We start from the raw sequence: 19468 nt of genomic DNA, 5'->3' as shown, positions 1-19468 counted from the left end.
GTTGAAGGTGGTGGTGTGGGTCCTGAGGCTCCTTTACCTTCCTCCTGATGGCAGCAGTGAGAAGAGAGTATGTCCTGGGTGGTGGGAGTCCCTGATGATGGATGCTGCTTTCCTGTGACAGCTTTTCATGTAGATGTGCTCAATGATGGGGAGGGCTTTAACTGTGATGGACTGGGGCATATCCACTACCTTTTGTAGGATTTTCTGTTCAATGGCATTGGTGTTTCCATACCAGGCTGTGATGCAGCCAGTCAATATTCGCTCCACCACACATCGGTAGAGGTTTATCAAAGTTTTAGATGTCATGCGGAATCTTTGCAACCTCCTAAGGAAGTAGAGGCACTGCTGAGCTTTCTTTGTAATTGCACTTGTGTGCTGGGCCCAGGACAAGTTCTCTGAAATGATACCACTGAGAAATTTAAAGTTGGTGACCCTCTCCATCTTTGACACCACAATGAGGACTGGCTCATGGATCTCAGGTTTCCTCCTCCTAAAGTCAATGATCAGCTCCTTGGTCTTGCTGACATTGAGTGAGAGGTTGTTGTTATGGCACCACTCAGCCCGATTTTCAACCTCACAACTATATGCTGATCCCATCACCACCTTTGATCCAGCCTGCGGCAGTGGGTGTCATCAGCAAATTTGAATATGGCTTTGGAGCTGGCATAAGTTTAAAGCGAGTAAAGCAGGGGTCTAAGCTCACAGCCCTGTGGTGCACCCCTTCTGATGAAGATTATGGAGGAGACATTGTTGCCAATCTGAACTGGCGGGTCTGCAAGTGAGTAAGTTGAAGATTCAATTGCACGAGCAAATATTGAGGCCAAGGTCTTGGAACTTATTGATTAGTTTTGAGGGGATGATGGTATTGAATGCTGAGCTGTAGTAAATGAAGATGTATGTCTTCTGCATCCTGATGCATGCATCTTTACTGTCTAGATGTTCCAGGGTTGAGTGAAGAGCCAATGAGATGGTGTCTTTTGTGGCCTTTTGCTCCAGTAGGCAAATTGGAGCGGATCCAAGTCACTTCTCAGGCAGGAGCTGATAGGTTTCATCACCAGCCTCTCAAAGCACTTAATCACTGTAGATGTTCATGCTATTGGACGATAATCATTAAGGCAGATTACCACATTCTTCTTAGGCACTGGGATAATTGAATCCTGCTTGAAGATGGTGGGTCCCTCAGACTGCCAAAGTGAGAGGTTAAAGATCTCAGTGAACACTCCAGCCAGTTGATCAGTGTCTGGGCTAATGCTTTTCATGGGTTTAACTTGTAGTGGATTCACTACTGGTTTACAGATTTGGAACTTTTAATAGAATCCACTGCTGCACATTTGGAGCTTAAGGTTACAGTAAAATGTGCTTCAACAACTGACAAGGGAAAGACTGTTCTTGGCTGAAAGGGCAAGATTTTCCCTCAAAGGAATTGTTTTTCTGGTGACTATGTTGAACAGGATGTAGCAACATAAGGATGTATCCTTTAGAACTGTGGCATGTCTATCCAGTGTGTGAAAATGTTCACTTGCCTTCCAACCGGAAAGACAGCAGCTGTTTTGCTTTTTTCTGGTCTCTGCTCTGGGACATTTTTTAAAACAGTACTTGTAAATTTATAGGCTTTGAGGAGGAATTTCAGTTTGTTTAATTCCTTTTTTGACCTCAGGGCCTATCAAAGTGCTACAGAGCCAATTAATTACATGGCTGTCCTATTTAGGCATTACCTTGGGGTTGAGAATGATTTGCTTCTATTTCAGTTTTGTGGATCCAGTGTAGGAACTACAGTTGGGCTAGGGGTTGTCTGGGGCAGGTGGTTAGGTGGTTTGAGAGGTAGTAGACTCCTGGAGTTTAAGCAAAGCTGTTACATGCCCTTGAAACAGGTTTTGTTTTGTGGGACAAAAGCACAGCTCTCTCAACAGGAGATTCCCTGCCCTTCAAATCATGTGTTGGAGTCTTTTGCCCACTCAAATACCTTAAAGATTGGAACTCCTTAAAGAAATGATTTGTAAAGAAAGAGAACTTGCATGTTAGTAGTTACTTCCATTGATTCGTGACCCTGCTTTTGTGCCAAGTAATTACTTCTGAAAAGTGTTTCCTTTTGGGGGGGGGGGTGCTCAAAGACTTAAAATGTGAAAATTGTTGGCTCAATTTCCAAGGAAATATGAGAATTTAGAGTAGTATTTTTCTTCCCCACTGTAACTCAGATGGTTAACTTGTTGACCAGAGAACTGTAGGAATTAACCAGTGTTCTTGTACTATTGGAGAACTGTCTGACTTTTTTGATATAGGTTACAAGGTCCTGCCTAAGGTCCGATTGGATCTATTCTCTTCAAGGACAGATGATGCACTTGGACGAAACCTGTGATGTAACAGAATGCTTTGATGAACAGTCTGTCATAACCATTTGATAGAATGCCTCCTCACCAGAACTCACCAACAAGTATCAAGATTTTGTTTGGCTGTGAGCAACAGGCCCTCCCTCTCAGATCCTTCCTGTACTCACTCCAAGTGCATGCCCTCAGTGAATGTGGTGATGGCCAAGAAGGTCTGGAAAAGGATGCAAGGATCTTTGTCAAGTTCAAGTTTATCGTCATTCAACTGTATACATGTATATAGCGCAATGAAATAATGTTGACACAATAATATTAACAGATAAAAAATATTCTGTCCATGTACAAGTTGACATAAAGTGTTTATACAACGTGTACTGTAGTTAAAGAAACAACAGTATAATGCCACTGCTACTGTCATAAATGATGTATGTTCAGAAGTCTCACAGCTTGGGAGAAAGAAGTCAAGGTTCATCTCAAGCAGCTGTGTAACAGAGGACTCTGATGTATGGGTTGTTTCCAGGGCCACACACTGTGATGGATCTAAAGTACTGATAGAAGATCATCAGTTCAGTGAAAGACACAGATTGGTTTGCTCAAAACTTGTTGGTCGCCCAGTACATTGAGATGTCCATAAGGGAATGCTGCATCCTTCAGCACGTACTCTTGCTGACTAGCACAGTCTAGTCTGCAGGAGGATGTGCTGAGGGACGCACAAAAGCTTGGTGCAGCTAATGCAAAGGTTCTGTGGGGAAGAACCACAGTCTAGGGTTCTGCTGACACCAGACACTGAGGGATTGGTCCTGTGCAACAGCCTCTCAAATTTATTGCTGATGGAAGTTTTGGGACTGAAAAATTCCAGTTGATGTAAGTATAAAATGTCTAGTAAACAATGACGTGAATATCCTGCATCTGGTGGGGGGGGGGTGGTCTTGTGTTACAGAATAGTATTGAGTTGCTAAGATGGGTGGATAAATATGATCATGGAAAAAAGTGAATTGATGATTTTGGGAAGAAGCAAGACTAGGATGTATACAGTGAAAGGTGGGGCCTGAAGAAACTTTGAAGGTGGTGTAAGAGTTCAAGGGTCACTAAGCACAGGTATAAAGAAAAGGATTATTCCCCTTTTGGTTGGGGGGGGGGGAAGAGGAAGATCAGGTGAAAAACACAGAATAAAAGAACTATAAGACTGAAAAAAAATCCATAGTCAAAGTTCATATCCATACCCAAAACACAGAAAGCCTCAGTAACATTATCTGGTACAGTGGCAGGCCATACGATCTTCTTTCTCCAGCAGCAGAGTGATTTCCATCCTCCCCCCCCCCCCCCCCCCCCCCAGCCCACCCCAGCACCCCAGCAATCAAAAGGCAGGAAGCTAGCACTCTCCTTCTGCTTTAGCCTCGATGTTTCAATCCCCTTGTCGTTTTAATAGGCAAGCGTCAAAAGCTCTAATTGGCAAAATGGAGTAGAACATCGATTTGCTCCCCCTGCCCCCCAGCCTCTTCCTGGGATACTTAAATAAGCCAAGAGAAGGTTTCTGAGGGAATTATGGGTCTTCATAATTGCAGATGGACTTGTTGCTGGAAATGGCATATGCATTACAGATCTGCACTGATTTCTGCACTTCTCTGGCCCTTGCCCTTGTCAACACGAAGGCTGATGACTGTTAGTAGAGAACAGACAGTCTATCTATACTATTGCACTCTAGTGTTTCAGTATCAGCCTGGAACATTGATCATATTCCACAGATACTAAAGAACATATGACCAGGTTATACATAAATATTAATTCTAAGCTTTTGAAATTGCTTCTTGATGAGTTACTTTCACTTGAATTCTCTTCTCAGAACCACAAGCATCATAAAAGATATTTAAATTGAGGAGTTAATTTGCCTGTGCCAATTTGTGACAGTTTTCCTCAATGCATTCCATTGTTTATAAATCTCAGAATTTTGGTCTATAATTGAGTACAGATTCTTGTGGGGAGAAACTTCAAGTGGCTTTCAGTAAAAATCAACTTTTGGAAATGCAATGCTAGGTTAATGGAATTAATTTATTGAATTTGCAAGTGATTTCTTCTCCCAATATGGTGTAACTCATATACATGAGAATGAATTCTGATTTGGTAATTAACATTTCAGCAATTTTTTGGCTTCATCGGTGAGATCAATGTTCAACTTTTATACTACTTTGGAGAAGTCATTTAGTCAGCTCCTTTGAAAATTTCATGTAATCTCATTTACAATTTCCTGCACAAAATGCTGGTGGAACACAGCAGGCCAGGCAGCATCTATAAGGAGAAGCACTGTTGACATTTTGGGCCGAGACCCTTCGTCAGGACTAACTGAAAGGAAAGATGGTAAGAGATTTGAAAGTAGTGGGGGGAGGGGAAATGCGAAATGATAGGAGAAGACCGGAGGGGGTAGGATGAAGCTAAGAGCTGGAAAGGTGATTGGCGAAAGTGATACAGAGCTGGAGAAGGGAAAGGATCATGGGACGGGAGGCCTCGGGAGAAAGAAGGATGGGGGGGGGGGGTAGCACCAGAGAGAGATGGCGAACAGGCAAACAACTAAATATGTCAGGGTTGGGGTAAGAAGGGGAGGAGGGGCATTAAAGGAAGTTAGAGAAGTCAATGTTCATGCCATCAGGTTGGAGGCTACCCAGCCGGAATATAAGGTGGTGTTCCTCCAACCTAAGTTTGGATTCATTTTGACAGTAGAGGAGGCCATGGATACTGTCAAAATGACATTGACTTCTCTAACTTCTGTTAATGCCCCTTCTCCCCTTCTTAGCCCATCCCTGACATATTTAGTTGTTTGCCTGTTCGCCATCTCTCTCTGGTGCTTCCCCCACCCCCCCTTTCCTTCTCTCTCCCGAGGCCTCCCGTCCCATGATCCTTTCCCTTCTCCAGCTCTGTATCACTTTCGCCAATCACCTTTCCAGCTCTTAGCTTCATCCCACCCCCTTCAGTCTTCTCCTATCATTTTGTATTTTCCCCTCCACCCCCCCCCCCACTACTTTCAAATCCCTTACTATCTTTCCTTTCAGTTAGTCCTGACGAAGGGTCTCGGCCCGAAACATCGACAGCGCTTCTCCCTATAGATGCTGCCTGGCCTGCTGTGTTCCACCAGCATTTTGTGTGTGTTGATTGAATTTCCAGCATCTGCAGATTTCCTCGTGTTTACAATTCCCTGCATTGTTTCCATTGCCTAACACAATTTGCAGAGATGCACAAATTAATTTGTAGATTAAAGCCAGCATGTCATGTGTTAGTTTTAATTCTGCTCAGTAAGAGCTTTACTTCAGCATTGGAATACATGGTCAAATTCTAATGCATTGCTTTGGCTCAGTTCAATATTTGTATAAACTATGAGGTGTCTTGCTATACTACATAGCATCTTAATCATTCAGTATGTTGGAGAGAAAACTGAACCAATGTGTGGTAGTTGAGCACCTTTTGCTCCATCTGCCACAACTGGGAGGATTTCCCGGTGGCCACCCATTTTAATTCTACTTCCCATTCCGACATGTCGGTTCGTGGCTGCTTCTGCAGTCACAGTGGAACCACCCTCACATTGAAGAAGCAACACATCATATTTCATCTGGGTAGCCTCCAATCTGATGGTACAAACATTGATTCCTGCAATTTCTTCCTCCTCCCCATTCTGGCTCCCCACTTACCCCTTCTCTAAACTCATCTGCTCATCTCCTCCCTCTGGTGCCCCTCCTCCTTCCTTTTCTCTCACATCCTCTCCTTTCAGATTCCTGCTTCATACGTTTACATCTATCACCTTTCCCCTCCCAGCTTCTTGATCCCCCACCCACCTTAGCTGATCTCGCCATTACTTCCCAACTTGTACTGCTTCTCCTCCCCTGCCCCACCTTTTTATTCAGGCTTCTGCCCTCTTCATTTCCAATACTGATTGGTCTGGAAAGGAAGGGGACAGATGCTGCCTGACCCACTGAGTTCCTCTAATATTTTGTGCAAGTTTGTACTGCCCAGCTTCTCTCCATGTGGTGGTGTTCCCTGAGGGCAGGTCGTAATTTAAATGTCACATGTAGGACTTTCGTGTGGCTTGTTAACAAGGAACAGCTGGGGGTGTTCTCTTTGTCTTTTTTATTGCGTTTGAACACTTTCTAGGTACCCTTGCCTATTGATTGCTGCTGGATTTTAGCCTTCTGACACAATTACCATTTCCTTCTGCATCCTTGAGCCAAGGAGAAAATTTGCCAAAGGTATTGTCTTTGATCATATTATAGTACATTGAACATTACAATACAGGTGTTTCAGCTCACAATATTGTGCCGACCTTTTAACCTACTCTAAGAGCAATTTAATACTTCCCTCCTAACACAGCCCTCCATTTTCTGGTATGTTAAAGTTCTGAAGCAAATTGTTAGAAGCATGATTTTTAATCTATTCATATATGTATACTGTATTGATTTACATTATTATTATTATTAATTTTGTGATTTCCCCCCCCTTCTACATTATGTATTGCATTGAACTGCTGCTAAGTTAACAAATTTCATGTCACATGCCAGTGATCACCAACCTGATTGTGATTCTGACTGGACTGAGTTTCAATATAGAAAAGTAAACATAACAGCTGAAATAAGAGTACCCAAAGTTTCAGGCCATTACTTTCTTTTTTCCTCAGTGCCTGCGGAAAGCTTTTAGAGTAACTTTTTGCGTTAGAGTGCAAGATCATGAAGTCATGCTTTATGACAAAGCAATTAGAGAAGCAGTGCTTCAAGGCTAAGTACTTTCTTATAGTTGGGCGAGTAACCTATAGTGTTTAATAATTGTTTTCAATAGCCTTGGCAGATGCTGGAGAGTCGATCATTGTTCTGCACTTGTGAAATAAAGACAGCAGCGAATATAACACTGGCCTACTTGAAAAATGTTATGTTTTCATCTTCCTACCCTTTCTCTTTCATTTTCTTCTTATTTTTTGTCTTCTCTTTCTCTTTCTCCTTCTTCCCCACACCACCACCCAGAAACACAATTCCATGTTGATTCCAGAACGCTACAACATGCCCAGATGGAGGTGCAGTTGGGCCTCATTGTAACCAAGTCTCTTCAAACTCCTAATGAAAAATAGCCACTGTCATGCCTTCTTTGTAATCGCATCAATATGTTTTACTCAGAGTAGATCTTCAGAGATGTTGACACCCAGGAACTTGAAACTGCTCACAACTGATCCCTGAATGCAGACTGGTGTGTGGTTCCCTTGATTTTCCAATTCCTAAGTCTTATTGCAAAGTTGTTGCACCCGGGATGCAATGTGTGAGATTGGAAGAAGTACAGGTGAATTATTGCTGCACTTGTAAGGACTGTTTGGGTCCCTACACTGTAAGAAGGGAAGGGACAATTGTTGCATTTCTTGCAGCTGCATAGAAAGAAAGAGCTGTAAGAAGGGGAGTGGTTGGTGCAAACAAAAGTGGACCAGGAAGTCACAAAGGATGAATGCCAAATACTGAAAGGAGAGGAGAGGGAAAGGTGTGTCTGGTTGAATCTCATTTATAAATGACGCAGATTGTTGAGAAATGCAGAGACTAGTGATGTCGTACCTTTATTCGGCCCTAGAGGAGAGGTGGTGAGAGCAGAAGCACAGGTTGATGAGATGTGATCAAGGCTTTGTTAAGAATAGTAACGGAGGATTCCATGGTTTGGGAATAAGGAATTTTTAGAGGCAGCTATACGGATGGCTTATAAAGAAATCGCCAAAGACTGGTTGAATTTAACTAAGAATTTTTCTTCTGAAATCCCCAAGCCTCATTTGATGTTACATTTTTCTTACATAGAGCCCAGAGGAATTTCAGAACAGCAAAAAAAAAAGCAAGACCTGTGTGTTTTTGGTCACATTGTTAACTGCTTTTAGATTTTATTGCAGGAACAGCTGTAGAGGATCTGATAGAATCCTCACTGTGTCAAGGCTGAATTCCTGGTAGACAAGTCATGCAAGCGTCCATTATCTGATCAGGCAAAACACAACTGGCTTTTGCTTGTATGTACGTCTGATCTTGGATCGTATATCAGGCACATTAAATTTAAAGATTGCATATTTGATATTTCTTGGTCCTTGGATGTACAACCTGGAAATTGCTCCTTCAATTTGTTTGTTGTGTGAAAGAACATATTTGGAAACGAGAGAAAATCTGCAGATGCTGGAAATCCAAGCAACACACACAAGGTGCTGGAGGAACTCAGCAGGCCAGACAGCACATATGGAAAAGAGTACAGTAGATGTTTCAGGCCAATACGCTTCAGCAGGACTGGAGAAAAAAGGATGACAAGTCTGAGATAGAGGGTGGGGTTGGATAGAGAGAAACACAAAATGAAAGGTAAAACTGGAAGGGGTGAAGTAAAGAGTTGATTGGTGAAAGAGAAACCGGGTTGGAGAAGGGGGAATCTAACAGGAGAGGACAGGAGGCCATGGAAGAAAGGGGGCAGAGGGAGCCATTACTGGAAATTAAAGAAATCGATGTTCATGCCATTTCCGACACCTCCCTCCACTTTCTCAATCTCTCTCTCTATCTTTGGAGACAACTTATCTACTAATATCTATTATAGACCCATGGACTACCTGTCACCCCCCCCCCCCCCCCCGTTATTTGTAAAAACGTCATCCCCTTCTCTCAATTTCTCCATCTCTGCTGCATTTGTTCTCAGGAAGAGGCTATTCATTCCAGAAAGAAGGAGATGTCCTCCTTCAAAGAAAGGGGCTTTCCTTCCTCCATCATCAACACTACCCTCAACCGCATCTCTTCCATTTTGTGCACATCTGCTCTGACCTCATCCTCCCGCCACCCTACCAGGGATAGGGTTCCTCTTGTGCTCGCTTACCTCCGCACCCAGCACATAATTCTCCGCAACTTCCGCCATCTCCAATGGGATCCGACCACCAAGCACATCTTTCCCTCCACTCTCCACCTCCCCACTTTCTGCTTTTCACAGGGATCGCTCCCTATGCGACTCCCATGTCCGTTCTTCCCTCCCCACTGATCTCCTTCCTGGCACTTGTCTTTGCAAATGGAACAAGTGCTACACCTGCCCATACATCCCCTCCATCACTAGCATTCAGGGCCCCAAACAGTCTTTCCAGGTGAGGTGACACTTCATCTGTGAGTCTGTGGGGTCATAAACTGCGTCCGGTGCTCTCAGTGTGGCCTCCTGTATATCGGTTAGACCTGACATAGATTGGGAGACTTTCGCCGAGCACCAATGCTCCGTCTGCCAGAACAAATGGGATCTTAATTCCACTTCCCATTCCCATTCTGATATATCTATCCATGGCCTCCTCTACTGTCAAGATGAATCCACGCTCAGGTTGGAGGAACAACACCTTGTATTCTGTCTGGGTAGCCTCCAACCTGATGGCATGAACATTGATTTCTCAAACTTCTGGTATGGCCCCCCGTTTTTTTCTTTCTTCCATGGCCTTCAATCCTCTCCTATCAGATTTTCCCCTTCTCCATCCCTATATCTCCTTCCCAGCTCTTTAATTCATCCCTCCCCTCCCGGTTTCACCTATCACCTTATGTTTTTCTCTTTCCCCTCCCCACCTTTAATATCTACATATTTAACTTCTGAGTTATTTTACTAGATAACTTTGCTTGTGGTCCTTTCCTAGGTAGCCCATAGTTGTAACATTATTGCTTAGTTAAATTCATGCTGCAAAAACTAAGTTTAAATTAGGGTCAGCAAGCCCAAACAACCCATTTGCTTCTTGCACTCTGCTTCTCCTCCGATCACTCTTTCCTCTTGTTCCCTGCTGGTAGATGTAACGGGCTGCATTTAGCTTGCAGCAGGAGGAGGGATCGGGCAGATTCGAACCTGCCTTACACAATCACCAACATTTTTCTTTATTTTACTGAGCAGATATTTTGTGCTGTGCAATTTTAATAGCTATACAAAAAGAACTAGTTTCAAGACTAGTTTATGTTTGCTTAAGCATTCATTAGGCTTTTTGCGTGTAAACCTGGCATCTTAATTGCCTGCATTTTGTTTTATTTCAAGAGATCATCCCAGTGATGTCTACTGTTTTGATTTAGAAGGCAATAAATGATTTGCACTCAAGCTTTTATATGATTGTAATATTCAAAATATACTTATTCTGTTATCTGTGTTCTGTATTGTTGGTGAATTCAGTAAGTAGTCATTCAGATATATAAACACAAGAGATTCTGCAGATGCTGGAGATCCAGAGCAACACACACAAACTGCTGGAGGAACTCAGCAGGTCAGGTAGCATCTGTGGAAGTGAATGAACAGTCGACGTTTCAAGCTGGAATCCTTCATCGGAACTGGAAAGAAAGGGGGCAGATGCCAGAATAAAAGGCTGGTGGGGTGGGGGTAGGAGAAGGAGGACTATCTAAAAGGTGATAGGTGAAGCCAGGTGGGTGGGAAAGATAAAAGGCCGGAGAAGAAAGAATCTGATAGAGGAGGGAGGATTATAGGAGAAAAGGAATGAGAAGGGTCACTGGGGGAAGTGAAGTAAAAAGTCAGAGTGGGCGATAGAAGGAGAGGGAAGGCGGACGGAGAAAAAACACCAGAAGGAGAAATCAATGTTCATGCCATCAGTTTGGAGGCTGCCCAGATGGAATATACAGTGTTGCTCCTCATTGAGGCAAAAGAGGAGGGCATGGACCAACATGTCGGAATGGGAATGAGGAGTGGTATTAAAATAGTTGGCCACTGGAAAATTACACTTTTTTCAGATGGAGTGGAGGTGTTTGACAAAGCAGCCCTCCAATTTACAACAGGTCTCACCAATGTAGAGGAGGCTATATCGGGAGCACCTGATACAATAAGCAACCCCAGCAGACATCGCCATGGATGTCCAGTCCCTGTACATTTCTATCCCTCCATCAAATGTAGACAAAACACTATTTCAATCCTTTTGTGACATTGCATTCACTGGGTAGCAAATTATTCCCTTGAAATGGAAGATCTATCAGATTTGTCTTAGAAATGGTTGGGTGAATGAAAGCTACCACATTGTGTTTTAGTTGGAAAGCACCTCTCATGTTATAGGGACATGCCCCACTCTGGGCTGTAGCGGATAGCATAATGCTATACAGCGCCAGGTATAAAATTGGGATTCAATTCCTGTAGCTGTCTGTAAGGAATTTGTATGTTCTCCCCATGTCTGTGGGGGTTTCTCCAGGTGCTCCGGTTTCCTTCCACAATCCAAAGGACGGGGTTAGTAAGTTGTGGGCGCGCTATGTTAGAACCGGTAGTGCGATGACATATGCAGGCAACCCTGAGCATGTCATTGATGCAAACAACACATTTCACTGTATGTTTTGATGTACATGTGACAAATAACACTACTGTTTAAAAAATCTTTTAAGCAGTGGCCAATCGAAGATCTAAAGCATGAGAAGCCAGGGGTCGTGGTCCATGTAGATACCAATGACATAGGTAGGAAGAGTGACTTGGTTCTGCAAAGTGAGTTCAGGAAATTGGGTGCTAAGTTAAAGGACAGGATCTCGGGGGTTGTGAGTTCAGGATTGTTACCCTTGCCACATGCTAGCGAGGCAAGAAGATCATTCAGCTTAACACACGGCTAAGGAGTTGGTGTCAGAGGGAGGGCATCAGGTTTTTGGATCATTGGGCTTTCTTCCAGGGAAGGTGAGACCTGTTCAGAAGAGATGGTTTTCACCTGAGCTGGAGAGGGACTAAGATCCGAGCAGGAAGGTTTGCCAGTGCTGCACGGTGGGGCGGTTTAAGCTAGAGTTGCAGGGGGGTGGGAACCAGAGTGTCAGAACTGATAGTGGAGAAGTTGTGGAGACAGATGTTAAGACCTCAGACAAAGTCAGGAATCAAAAGGTTGAGCATGGTGTGACTAATGTCCTGAACTGTGTATATTTCAATGCAAGAAATATTCTAGGAATGGCAAATAAGCTCAGAGCGTGGATCAGCATGTGGAATTATGATAGTGTAGTAATTAGCGAGACTTGGCTGCAAGAGGGGCAGGACTAGCAATTCAATATTCCATGGTTCCATTGTTTTAGACGAGGAAGAGGGGAAAGGACCTTGGATAGGAGGTAGAACCAAACAGTGCTCGGATGAGGTGTGACGTTACTAGTAAAGGAAAATGTCACGACAGTTCTCCGTCAGGACAGACAGGAGAACTCATCTAGTGAGGTGGTTTGGGTGGAACTGAGGAATAAGAAATGTATAACCATGTTAATGGGGCATATTACAGACCACCCAACAGTCCAAGGGGTTTAGAGGAACAAATTGGTAGAGCGATTGCAAGAAACACAAGGTTGTTATAGAAAACAAAAGAAAATCTGAGCAACACACACACACAATGCTGGAGGGACTCGGCAGGCCAGGCAGCACCTAGGAAAAGATGGCAAAGGATTTCAACCTGAAACATCGACTGTACACTTTTTTTCTAGGTGCTGCCTGGCCTGCTGAGTTGCTCTAGCATTGTTTGAGGTTGTGATAGTAGGTGATTTTAACTCTCCACATATTGACTGGGAATCCTGTACTGTAAAAGGACTAGATGGGATAGAGTTTGTTAAATGTGTTCAGGAAAGTTCCCTTAATCACTATATAAAAGTCTCAACGAGAGAGTGTGCGATACTTGATCTGTTATAATTTGTTATATATCGGGAATAATAATTGCCAGAGCAAGTGACAGAATTTTGTGCAGGAGAACTCTCTGCATCTAGTGATCATAATGCCATTACTTTCAAAGTAACCATGGAAAAGGATAGGCCTGGTCCGTGGGTTGAGATTCTAAATTAGAGAATTGGTTTACAAGAGACTTTGAGACCCTGGTTAAGAAAAAAAAGGAGATGCATAACAGGTATAGGAACAAATGAGGTGCTTATGGAGTATAAGAAATGCAAGAGAACACTTAAGAAATTAGAAATTGTTTAGCATGAACTAGATGGACCAAAGGGCCCGTTTCTGTGCTGTGCTTTTCTATGACTCCATCTTCAAAGACCAATCTTAATGTGCAAGTCCTGATAGTAACCACTGCCACAGTGCTTCAACATGGGTAGATGCTGCAGCCTCCCTTGCTGCTTCTCCAGATGATGTTGATAGATTCTGGTACTGTCCATCTGGTCTGCTCATGAAGGTTCCATTTTTGCCCCAGGTACCCACTGAGCAAAGGAAGAATTGGGTTGTGGGTAGACTTTTATTTTGCCTATGTGAACAGTTTTTGTTGCACTTTGAGTGCTGGAATGGGAGTGGGCTGCTTAGCACTAATGCATCGTGATCTATATTATGTCTGATCCATTAATATTTTTGTCATCTTTCTCCACAGATCTGTGCCCTGTTATTTATTGCACTATACATATTCTCCTACCTAGTCATCAGCTGGTTTAAAAAGAATGCTGACTTCACAACAGGTAACTCTTTAAAACAAAAATCTCTTATTGCAAGTGCAAAAATAATTATTCTGATTTTGTGGCCTGTGCATGAATAGCTGTTTCAGGCCAAGCTACTTTGGTGCATATATAATTGTATTGTTTGATTTTTTTTCCCCGTTTGTCTGTTGAATATGACTGTGACAGTTAGATTTGTGCAGCTCTTCACAGGTGATGTGAACTACATGAAGAAATCTGTGCAGGAGCGTTTTTAAAGTGGAAAAGCTTTTGCACTGGGGCACTTTCACTCTCTCAACCTTAGAAGTCCTTGTACATTGGTATGAGTTGTCATCACAACTGGGGTCTTCCTAGGTTGTAGTGGATGACCATGACTACTTCTGTGCCTTGTCATGACCTTTGCTCCCCATGAAACATTGCAGAACCACCTTCCTGGCTGCTGGATCTCACTGTTGATCTCATCCGCCCAGTCTGCTGGAGCTGACTTCGCCTGTACTGTATATCAGTTAAGATAAATGATACAGTTAATGGTCTTGGGTAACATGTTTGTTTCTGGTGGGCTAATGTGCACCTTTCAGTGCACTTGGTATCTTGTCACCTGAGTTACATCCTATTATTGTTTCTAAATTCTGGTAGTAGATGTAATGTGATGTCCATATTCTAGTAGTGCCATCTCCTTCAATTATGCACCAATTCTGTTGGTGTTGCATCCTTCCTTTTGACTGGTGACTATGATGTTGTGGGAAATAAAACAAGCTTCCTGTCTGTTACAAAACGGTATGGATAACAATTTTGCAAAGCAATTATGCAACTGGTCTTCATCTCTTTTTTCAGTAGAGAAGTTCAACATGCTTAGCTCCCAGCTGAAGAATGGGCAGATGGGGTGAGCTGAAGATGTGCTGCCAGTGCTTGCATAACTATCTTTTAGCAAGAGTCAATTTGTTCAGAGGGTGGGGCAGGAGGATGTTCGGCCAGGCAGAATTTTTGTCTGAGGCAGGATCGGAATGATCGAAGTTAACAAGCAATAGCTCCATTCAAAAGTGGTGAAGAGTCCAAGTGCAGGAATTCCATCCCTAAATCTCTGGTTCTCTCCTTTTGAGGCATTACTTTAAAGTCAAGCTCTCTTACTAAGGCTGATGAATGTAGGTTGTCACTCCGCTGCAGTACTGGGGGAGATCTGTTGGTGAAACCTGTCTGCTCTCTTTTGGATGTTATGCTGATACCATGAGGTTATGCTAAAGAAGTGTGATAGACCTACCTCCCTCTGGGGTTCTGGCCACTGTTTATCCCTCACTCATTATAAAACCAATTATCTGGCTACGATCTCACTGTTTTCATAGGATATTATGTGTTTATTTCGGTTGTTATGTTTTCTGCAATACAATGGTGATTATACTTCAAAAACACTAGTTCAAGAGATGAATGAGCTTTATAAATGTGAATCTTCGCTTCCAGCCTTATTCACTACCTCCTTTGAATCTGTGTCTATTTTTAGTCTGACCACATTCCTGCATAGTTGTTTGGGCACTTGCTCGAAAGGTGTATCATAATTGCAACTTGTTCTAACATCTAATGACGTTTGAAAGGGTGGTGGCTATATCCTAATGGGTGATTTCTGTGTTAATCTATGCAGTTTACAAATTGACTTCAAAAATGCCATTGTACTTGGACTCTCATAAAGCTACCAATCTCACTGTGAAGTGGAAGATGACCTTCACAAGCCATTTTAAGGAAATGCTGAAATGTAATGGAATGCGTTTTAAAGTGCAGCATCTGTATTTCATTCCAAGTGTTTCAGTGTGTTTGAAATCTCTTCTATCTTGTAGCTTGATGTTTTAAAAGAAAAGGAATTTACCAATTTCAGCTGATAAAATTCAGAAATAAATCATGTATGATGTACATTAATCTGGTTTAGTCTACCCGGTCAACAAAATTTTAACTTAGTATTTTCTTCCAAAAGCTACTGATAATCTGAACGCCATTAAGAAATTTATTAGAGATTAGCTTTATTTGTCACTCGTACATTGAAACATCAAAACACATTGAAATGCGTCCTTGGGCCAATAACCAACACAGTGTGAGGATTGTGCCAGGGACAGACAGCAAGTGTTGCCGTGTTTTCGGCACCAACGTAGCGCGCTCACAACTCAGGAACCCTAACCATACGTCTTTGGAATGTGGAAGGAAACCAGAACTGCTGAGTTTTCAGCAAAATAACTGCTTGAGAAAGGATTGTTCAAAGAATTTAATTTGGGGCCAGTTGTTTGAGCAGCTCTTTCATCATTCCCAGTACACTGAAACATCTACCTCAGATTTAACTTAAAATATTTAAACAAAATAGAACCTACAGATTATCAAGAATGCAGGTCCTCTTGGCAGTCAAAATAGGAATTGGTATCCTCTAGCCTGGTCCAAGCCCACTGAGTTCCACATCAGCAGACCCTTATCTCCCATAGTTTTTGCTTTTTAAAAGTGTGACTTATTCCCTCTATTGACCTTTATTTGCTGCTTATTACTGTAAAATCTGCTCAGCTGTTCAAGGTGGAGAGCCTTGCCCTTGGGAGCACTTTTTTCCCCATAGAGTTCTTTGAGATGTTGAGACTTGATTTGATTTGCATTTCTATTATGGAGTTTGTTTAAGATATCCATCCAAAGGTTATTCTAGTTTGGCCTATCAGAACAAAAGTATGTACAAAAACACTATTTTCTGTTCAAACATGCATTTCACAGCATTTCTCCACGTTTTCATTCATTACCCATTGAAAGAGTACTTTAATAATTTTCATCGCACAGATAGCTGGGAGGCAAGCGAATGCGACATGGAATTTTACAAATAAACTTTCACTGGAGAATTATCAGGATTCATTTTCTAGATTGGCTCCAGGAATGTGAAGACCTTTGCATAAAAGTGTTTTTATAAATGGCAGAAATTTGTGTTTACTCTCTGAAAAGCTGCATGCATATGCAAAAAGGGAGCTTTCTCTCCCTTTTTAAAAAAAACTCTTAAATGGCTTGGCTTCTATCTGTGCCATTTTTGTTCTGTTCCTCAGAAGTCTTTTTTTAAATAACTGGTAAGCCGCACATTTTTATTTACAGGATACCGTTAAAATAATAAAACCTCCCTGGGCCCATCTTCAGTGACATTAAACAAAATTTGGTGCTGAGCCATAAAAATGATATGAACAGGTGATTAAGAAGCTCAATCAAATAGGTAGGTTTTAGGGAGATTTGTAAGCCTCTTCACCCCTTTCCTCATTTTTAGGAAGAGGTTGTATGCAGGGGTAGATGTTGAGAAGTTGCAGGTGAATCCAGAACCAAGGGAGGGTTGGGAAGTGAAGGCAGGGATAGATGGACACTTGACAAGCAAGGAGGTGAGAAGTTAGTGAAAGCATGGAATTGTTGAATCAGCTGATATTGAATGGCAAAACAGAGTTGAGGGGCCAGGTGACCTACTCCTGCTGTTAGTTTATATATTTGTATGAGGGCACAGTGGCAAATGGTGAAGTGATTAAATATGGATATAATCAGGTTGAGGAGCACAGATATCATTTGAGCATCGTACATTTGAAAGGGTGTGATGATAAGACCATAAGACATGGGAGCAGATTTAGGCCACTCAGCCCAATGTCTCTTCTCCACCATTCAATCATGAGTGACTTATTTTCTCTCTCAACCCCATCTTTCTGCTTTCTCCCCATAACCTTTGATGCCCTTACTAATTAAGTACCTTGTAACCTCCATTTTAAATATACCCAATGACATGGGCACCATGGGTGTCTGTGGCAATGAACTTCACTGATTCATGACCCTCTGGCTGAAGAAATTCCTCCTCATCTCTGTTTTAAAGGGATGTCCTTCCATTCTGAGGCTGTGCCCTCTGATCCTAGATTCCCCCATGATGCAAGACATCGTCTCCACGTCCACTTTATCTAAGCCTTTCAATATTCAGTAGGTTTTAAGTTTTTCTAAACTCCAGTAAAGTCCAAGCCAGCAAACACTCCTCATATGTTAACCCTTTCATTCCTGGGATCAATTCACCAATACTTGCACATACTTGGATATGGGGCCTAAATCTGCTCACAATACTTCAGAATGAACATTGAGACTCAGTTAATGTCACTGTCAGCAAACCTACAAACAAATCAACAAGGGGATAATGTTCATTCATGCTAGGTATGAGTTGTTCGTGGGCAGTAGAAGTAACTGTTATGGATGATAGTTTCAGCAGGAAATAAGCTGCTGGAGGTGGTGGGGGGGGGGGTGACAGACAAAGGTGATGACTTTGATGTTCCCCTTATTTCAGCTCATTTGTGAGAGTGAGCAGGTACTTCATTAAGGAGATTTCCCCAGTACCTGCACTAAAGATCTGAAAAGGCAACAAATTCACTGGAAAAGAGGTGGCTACAGAAATATTGGGTAGGTCTGTAATAATCTAAAATTCCCTGGATTCTGGAATAACACCAACAGATGGGAAATGCAACTTCGATTACATTAGCTTTATTTGTCACCTGTATGTCGAAGCATACAGTGAAATACATTGTTTGCATCAAATCAAATAAGCAAGGATCGTTCTGGGCCACCCACAGGTGACCAGTGCTAACATAGTATGCCCACAACTCCCTAATCCTAACCCCTACGTCTTTGGGATGTGGGAGTAAACTGGAGCACCCGGAGGAAACTGATGTGGTCACAGAATGTACAAACTGCTCACAGACAACATCAAACCCAATCTCACAGCTGGTGCTGGAATGCAGTGTACTAACTGCTGCCCTGATTAAGAAAGATGGAGAGGTGATAATGTGGATTAACAGACCAGTTAGCCTGAAACCTGTTGATATTGTGACCTGCGCATTGGGTGATCCAACAGAAATGGAGTCTGGTAATGGGAATAAAAAATAAAATTGTAGTGTTATACTCAGTTGACATAGGCACATGAAGGAGAAAATGGGCCATGGGTGTGAGGAAAAAGAGAAAGAAAATAGAAAGAGTACCCTCTGGACTTTCCAAAGGAATTTAATAGGGGGACAAACAAGGTTAAACATATAATTGAAGCTACAGGACTGCTAGTGAGATAGCATGGTAAAAGAATTGTTAAAGATTTTTTTAAAAGGAATAAATCGGTATCTTTGTCTCAAGTGGCTACTCTCTTATCATGGGGACTGAGAGCAAGAGAAATGGTTTTTATGTAGAAGGTTGTAAATATTTGGAATTTGATACCTTGTTCATTGAGTGTTTCCAAGGCTGAGACTGACTTCAGATCTATTAAAAGAATATCCAGTGATTATGAAAATTGGATGGGAAAACGGAGTCCAAGCACAAATCAGTCAGGATTTTGCTGGAGCAGCCTTGCGAAGCTGTCTGTCTGGCTTCTGCTCACATTTCTCAGTTTTGTCAGCAAGTGGTCACATTTGGAGAGGTGGTTGTGAGGTAATGCTGGCAGTCGTCAGCATACAAGTGGAAACTGATACTGTTTGTGGTTGATGTCACCCAGGGCCAGTGTGTCAGTGCAAAATAGGAAGGGGGTAAAGATAAATCCTTGGTGAACACTAGAAATGGAACAGCAAAAAGTGAAGCCATGGCTACAGCTAGGTAGATCTGAATGAGGCGCGTGCACTCTCAACCAACCACCCAACCATGGAGGAAAATGGTGTGATTCACTGTATGAAATGCTGCATATAAGTTGAAGTCTGAAGCTGTGCGTGCCTGTAGTTTGTTTTGTTTGCTTTCAGTACTGATTTGCCAACTTCATCAGGTGCTCGAGTTGTTTTTACTCCCTGTGCTTTGGAAGATGAA

General features: G+C 42.5%; 1 protein-coding gene across 3 annotated transcripts in view; it reads left to right on the top strand.

The window, feature by feature from the left end:
- lmbr1l (limb development membrane protein 1-like) overlaps nucleotides 1–19468 on the top strand; it is an 84541-nt gene that overhangs the window by 17747 nt on the left and 47326 nt on the right. For all 3 annotated transcript variants that reach the window (XM_059955975.1, XM_059955974.1, XM_059955973.1), the window contains exon 2: nucleotides 13615–13699. In XM_059955975.1, the coding sequence (XP_059811958.1) occupies nucleotides 13615–13699 (85 nt within the window). The remainder of the gene's footprint in view (nucleotides 1–13614; nucleotides 13700–19468) is intronic.

Source organism: Hypanus sabinus, chromosome X1, assembly GCF_030144855.1.
Source record: "Hypanus sabinus isolate sHypSab1 chromosome X1, sHypSab1.hap1, whole genome shotgun sequence".
Classification (NCBI taxonomy): domain Eukaryota; kingdom Metazoa; phylum Chordata; class Chondrichthyes; order Myliobatiformes; family Dasyatidae; genus Hypanus; species Hypanus sabinus.
Note: the sequence above shows the minus strand (reverse complement) of the source record. Positions and strands in the feature narration are given on the sequence as shown.